This window comes from Lycium barbarum, chromosome 9 (assembly GCF_019175385.1).
Source record: "Lycium barbarum isolate Lr01 chromosome 9, ASM1917538v2, whole genome shotgun sequence".
Taxonomy (NCBI): domain Eukaryota; kingdom Viridiplantae; phylum Streptophyta; class Magnoliopsida; order Solanales; family Solanaceae; genus Lycium; species Lycium barbarum.
The window spans coordinates 5,293,138-5,299,865 of NC_083345.1; the positions used below are offsets into that span (position 1 = coordinate 5,293,138).

At 35.1% G+C, this 6,728-nt stretch overlaps 1 protein-coding gene across 1 annotated transcript; it reads left to right on the forward strand.

Moving 5' to 3' along the window:
* The first annotated feature begins 681 nt into the window (after positions 1-681).
* On the forward strand, positions 682-3,643 carry LOC132611558 (probable caffeine synthase MTL3). Its single transcript, XM_060325976.1, has 3 exons — positions 682-768; positions 2,051-2,311; positions 2,748-3,643. Exons 1-3 carry the CDS (start codon positions 682-684, stop codon positions 3,114-3,116), a joined length of 717 nt encoding a protein of 238 aa, XP_060181959.1. The 3' UTR covers positions 3,117-3,643.
* The last annotated feature ends 3,085 nt before the right edge of the window (positions 3,644-6,728 follow it).

Consider the following 6,728-nt stretch of genomic DNA (forward strand, 5'->3'; position numbering starts at 1 on the left):
TTTTTACGGTCCGTATGTTTCCACCGTAAATCGACAGAACACTGTTTAGTAAAACGGGCATAAATTTTTATACATAGCTCTGTTCAAGACCCATAATATACCGTTGGAAATCTATTTCAAAGGGCTACAACTTTCATCAAGGAAGTTTTCCCAAATTCCAAATTAATAAAGGGGTTATGGTTGTTGGAAGTAAGACCTTCTATAAACTCACTTGCAAACATGCCCCGTAGAGTGGCTTTCAACTTTGCTTTGCCCAAAGACTCTTCTCATGTCTTGATTGGGTTTCAAACACCATTTATACACTACTCAAATTGGGTTCATTATACCCCGTCTTATGAAACAAATCTTAGCCCGAATGCACGAGGTGTTACAATTATACTCAAGGTGAGAACCATCTTTGAAGAAAGCATACAAAAAATATACCATTCAGGATTCCCACAATGTATAACACTGGCTGAATTGGGATGTTCTTCAGGGCCAAATGCATTAATACCAATAAGTGAAACGGTAGATATTGTGGACAAATTAAGCCATGAATGGAATATTCAAAAGCCTCTTAATATCCAAATTTTCTTGAATGATCTCGTTGGCAATGATTTCAACAATGTTTTCAAGCTTCTACCAAATTTTTATAAGCAACTTGAGAAAAAGAGGGGACAAGCTTCATGTTTTATTGCAGCTATGCCTGGTTCATTTCATGGAAGGCTTTTTCCTCAAAATACTATTCATTTGGTGCATTCTTCTTACAGTCTACATTGGCTATCTCAGGTTGGTCATTTCCCTTTCTTGTAGAAGTGTTTAGGTATACACTGATAGCCCAAAAGATTTTATATTATCGGTGTGAACATTACACAAATAAGTCGTTGGATTCCTGTTTACTTTTCTTAGTATGTATACATAGATTATACATTAATTATACATGATTATACACTTATTATATACGGATTATACTATTATACATCGGCTAACTATTTTTGGTTTAAGCAATTGGATGAGCGACTATTTAAGTTAACTATTCTAATTTATTTGTAATTCATTTGTTAAGTGATTTTGATTGTGTAAATAATTTTACACTATCTTTGCGTAAACTTATAGCCTGTTTGGCCAAACTTATTTTTTCCTCAAAAGTACTTATTTTTTCAATAAGTGCTTATTTGAAAAAAAGTGAGGTGTTTGGCCAAACTTTTGGGAGAAAATAAGTGCTTCTGGGGAGTAACAGAAACAGTTTTTCAGAAGCTAAAAAAAACTGTTTTTGCCCAAAAGCACTTTTTTTAAAAGTACTTTTGAGAAAAATACAAATAGAAACACTTTTTAAAAGCTTTGTCAAACACTAATTGCTGTTCAAAAGTGTTTTTTTAATTAATTGACCAAACACAAACTGTTTTTCGCCAAAAGTGCTTTTTTAAAAAATACTTTTTAAAATAAGTTGATTTTAGAAGCTTGGTCAAACAAGCTATTAATCTCACCTCTTCAAGGAGTTTAACTTGTTCGCTGGCATCGCAAATATTTTTTAGCCCATCAGGTTATTATTTATAAAGCAATTATATTACTACATTATACTACCCATAATTAAAAAGTGGAGTTAGTTAAATGACTATGGAGCTTACTTTTTAAATAAGTTGATTGGTTACATGTCTTATTTACTACTCCCTTCGGAAAAAAAAAAGTGTCCACTTAGCCTTTTTTTGTTGAGCCAAAAAGAGTATCCACTTATCAAATTAACAAAGAATTAATCTTGTCTTTCCAGATTTGTCCCTATTAAGTATTATGTGATCAAATCCCAATACATATTTAATTAGGAGCACTTTAGTCAAATTACTTCTTTTTGTCTAGGAATTAGTATTTTCTTAAGGAGTGTGCAAATAGCTAAGTGTATATTTTTTTTTATCCGGAGGGGGTATCTTTAACTTATTGTAATAGGTTATCTATCTTCTATTTTTTTAGTGAACGATTCCTATCATTATTTGTTAGATGACCTGATAATGTAAATTTTTTTTTGTACATTATCACCGTATAAAAGTTGAACCCATTTTCTAACTATTTTTTTTAGGTACCAAAAGGTTTGGTGGCTGAATCTGATTTGCCATTGAACAAAGGCAACATTTATATAGCAAAAACCAGTCCTCCGAGTGTTCATGAAGCTTACTTGACTCAATTCCAAAAGGATTTTACTAATTTTCTTAGTATGCGTTCTCAAGAGATTGTAGATTGTGGGAGTTTAGTTCTTACTTTCATATGTAAAAATGATGAAGAAGATGGATGTGATTTCTGGGAGTTGCTTGGGATCACCATGAATGACATGGTCATTGAGGTATATATTCTGGGAGTTGCTTGGGATCATCTTCTAAATCTATTCTTGACTCCATTTAGATCATACCACTAAAAAGAAAGAATTTTCGCTAAATGTTTCCATCGAGATTGGCTCGTCACTAATCCGTACCCACGAGCCTATTTCCAACAGGTTGTCCATCGAAAATTAGCGATTTTCTGATTGAGGTGTGCTGTCCGTCAGAATGGAATTTCGGAACATCCTTCGAAAATCCCATCCGTCATAATGGGATGATTTTCGATGGAAAGTTCATCGATAACGTTTCTGACAAGCAAATTTGCACCCTGGTCAAAAATCATCACATAAAATGCGATGGAAACAGTATATTTTTTTTAAAAGATATTTTTAAAGAAAACTATAGCACAATGAGGTATAACATATGACTGATTAATACCTCTATTTTATTTATATTGACCAGGGGTTGATTGCAGAAGACAAGCTAGCCAAATTCAACCTTCCACTATATGCACCTTCAATAAAAGAAATAAAGCAAATCATAGGGAAGGGCGGCTCTTTCAAACTATTGCATCTTGAGACATTTAAACTGAAGCGGGATTCAAACATGGCTGAGAAAGAAGAAGCAACATTATTTGACGAGAAGAGTAGGGCCGCATACATAGCTGGAAATATGAGAGCTGTTCAAGAACCCATATTAGTTGAACATTTTGGAGAAGAAATCATGGATGAATTGTTTGAAAGATATGGGAAGAAAGCAATAGAGTACATGAAGAATTATGGGAAAGGCATTATTAATAACGTCGTTATTTCCCTCAGTAAAACGAACTAAGGAATGGAGAACCTTTCAGTAAAAAGTGTTTTACCTCTTTAAAAAGTTCGAAGTGTATTGTTTAAGCATTCACTTTTTATTTCCAGTAAACCAATCGTCTAAATTGATGTTTTATTTTTTGTGAGTACACAGTAAAATCAAGATAACTGTGGGGATTGCACTTTTTTAAGGTTCCTCTTTGCCTAAACATGTGTCTTTTTTTTTTTTTTTTTTTTTTGGATAAACGGAAATATATTATTAATACTAGATCATTACATTAGGTGGACAGTGGACTTATGGGAGCTCCATCAGTACAAGTGATTACACACATATTACCAAGACTAGCTAGACTATTACACATAGATAATCCTACTTTTCTACTAGTAGTGACGCCTAGTTTATCGGCTTGTAAAAGAGGTAGTAAAGTACTAGGGGGTTCTGCTAATATAGTAGGTTGAGATGCCAAAGCTTGATCTGCTCCATTCTTGCCAAAAAGTCAGCAACTTTGTTACCTTGCTGAAAGTTATGCCGTACCACTAGATTCTTCAATTCCCTCAGTAGACACCTGCAGGAATTACGAAGAGAGTTATAGAGAGGATGAAACTGTTGTAAAAGATGGATTATATCTGTGGAATCAGTTTCGATTTCAAGAGGCATAAAGTTTTGGAAGGCTGCAAGCAGAAGGCCTTGGTGAAGTGTTTGTAATTCTGCATGAGTGTGATTTATAGCTTGAGCCCTTTTCGTAAACCCCAATAGCCAGTCATAAGAGTCATTTCTAACGAGCCCCGCCCCCCAAACCACTGTTGCTATTAATTGCTTGTAAAAGTACCATCTATGTTAAGCTTATATATAACAATGTGTGGGAGGTTTCATCCATTTAATATCAATATACTGAGTAGTGGGGCTAGAGGTTTTATTGGCACAGAATTTATATTCTATAGCTTTACCAGTTATTGTGTTAGTGGGAATAGGAAGTTGAGTAAGGTCAAAAGAGTTCCAATTTTGAGTCAACCAGATATGCCATAGAGCAAAAGGTCTAACCATAAAATTTGTGGGGTTAGGAGAGGGAACTGAAGGTCCTTTAAAAGAGTGAGCCAATGTGAGGTATTATAAGGCAGATTATGGTCATGAATACTAAGATCCATCCAAATTTTTTTAACTATGGGACATTCCAAAAAGATATGGTGGATAGTTTCTTCCGGGAAAGTGCATATTCTGCAACTATGGTCAATGGAAGGATTAATATGGTACAGGTAAGCATTTGTGGGCAACCTGTTGTGTGAACACAACCAAAGGAAGAATTTGATTTTATTAAGAGTGTTGAGGGACCAAATCCAGTTAAATTTGTATTAAATTGGGGGGGGGGGGGTCTGGTTTGAGGATGGGGTAGATGGACTTAGTTGAGAACATACCATTACTATTAAGTAAGGGGTATCTATAGAGTTTGGTTCAGAGGTCAGCTGAAGTGAGGAAGCAGCTGTGGTGACAAAATTAGGCTGTGAGAAGCTAAGTTGATCCCATTTCCATTTATCAGTGTTAGACCAAATATCAGACAGTTTCATGTTAATTTCTTGATGGTGAAGAGGACCATGCACAATGAATCTTAATGGAGGAAGTTGAGGAATCCATTTGTCCTGCCAGAGGTTAATGTTGTCACCAGTGCCTGGTGACCAAGTTATGGCCTGAGAACATGTCTGACCTCCTGTGAGGATATTCTTCCAAATGAAGGACTTTTTTCAGCAGTATGTTGACCAACATAAGAATTAATTAAAGTACAGGCCCAAAGGGAATCAGATTTTGAGAACGGCCTCCAAGCTATGCTAGTAAGAGTAGCTATGTTTTTATACTTAGCTTTTTTAATCCCCAAACCCCTTTGATCCTTAGGAAGAGTGACAGTATCCCAGTTAATCAGATGAAGTTTTCTTTTAAGAGGAGTATTCCCCCAAAGAAAATTTCTCTGAATTCTATCTATTTGCTTAAGCACAGAAGAGGGAAGCATAAAATATTGCATGGCATAAGCACGTATAGCATTAAGAGTTGATTTTATAAGAGTGACTCTCCCTGTTAGGCTAAGGAATTTAGTTTTCCAATTAGAGAGTCTACTATTCATGTTATCTAGAACGTACTGAAAATCAGAGTTTTTAGGTTTGTGCTAAGGATGGAAAAACCTAAATACTTTCCAATTTTTTTAGTAGGATTGATATTTAGAAGCTGACTGACAAGAGCTTTGGCATCATCGTGACAGAAATGTGAGAGGCTTTCAGAAATAGTATGAATGAACTTAGAGTTAGCTTTAGCCATTGGAGTCAAGTAATCTGCAAAGAACAGGTGGGAAAATTGGGGTCCTCTAGGGGTGATGCTTGTGGGGTCCCATCTAAGAATGTCAACTTGATGTTTGATGTAAGTGGAGAACATTTCCATGCACAAAATAAATATGTAGGGGGACACGGGATCACCTTGTCTTATACCTCTAGAGGGAGAGAAGAAATTAGTTCTAGTACCATTAATAAGAACATAAACATTACTAGTACAAATACAGTTCATAATAAGTTTAGAGATGTTGCTAGGGAATTTAAAAAGATTCTGGTCTAAAGGGTTTCTGTGTTTGCATCCTAGTGGAGTTGGTAGTAGTGACTAAAATAGGAGTATGGTCAGAGTGAGTTTTTGGTAAGTGGACTACAGACACATTAGGGTAATAGTTTAACCAAGACTTATTTGCAAATCATCTGTCTAATCTTTCTAAAATAAAACCTGTGTCTTTTCAAACATTGGCTTGCTTATTATTCTCCTTTTCCATGAAATTTCTCTATTTTCATGATTCATATATTTTCTTTTTCAAAAAAAGTAGTAGAGTACTCACAGAGAGGATTGAATGAAATTCAGATGAACATATAGGGTTTTAAGTGCAAAGACTGTTTGATGTTCAATTTGAACTTTTAATTATGTCACTTTTCCTTTGTGTCAGGGCTAATTGGTGCGCATCTCGACTTATTTGTCAGGCGTCTATTACCTCTTATTTGTATAAGTCTATAGATAATTTTGTCCGTTCCTTATCTTTACTGAGATTTAAATCCTCATCTCTTATGGTCCATTTCATTTTTGTTGATGGCTAAACTACACCTTTGGTACTTTTATTAGGAGTGGCTACACATGAGAAATTTTTGTGAACATAGCTGACAATTGCTTTACTTTCAAATTCCCCAACTTCGTGAAAAGAGAACAACCTCTTGGAACCCAATCAAAATTCCCTTACTGGATATGGGCCTGTTATTAGGAGAAGTGCTGGACGGGACTTGGTCCGGGCACATAGGTCGCAAAAGCCTATGACTCAATCAGCTCATTGATAGTTGGACGTACGATGAGAGTCTTAGGACCCATTTGGCCATGAGGATTTTTCAATTTTTTTCGAAAAATTATTTCACTTTACACTACAAGAAATGTGATTTTTAGCTACGAAATTACTGGCTATGGTACGAAATTCGTCACTAATTGTCCATTTTTCGTGACGAAAATTATATTTCGTCTTTAAATACATAAGGCACATACTTTTAGTGACGACATACAAAAAATCGTAGCAAAGTTTTGTCCCCTAAAATTTCTCACCAAAAAATGAGTTAGCGCCATTTATTAATT

Coding starts and splice junctions, on each gene's coding strand:
- LOC132611558 (XM_060325976.1), top strand. CDS start 682: ATGCCTGGTTCATTTCATGGAAGGCTTTTTCCTCAAAATACTATTCAT. Junction 769..2,050: donor GTCTACATTGGCTATCTCAG/GTTGGTCATTTC, acceptor TATTTTTTTTAG/GTACCAAAAGGTTTGGTGGC. Junction 2,312..2,747: donor TGAATGACATGGTCATTGAG/GTATATATTCTG, acceptor TATATTGACCAG/GGGTTGATTGCAGAAGACAA.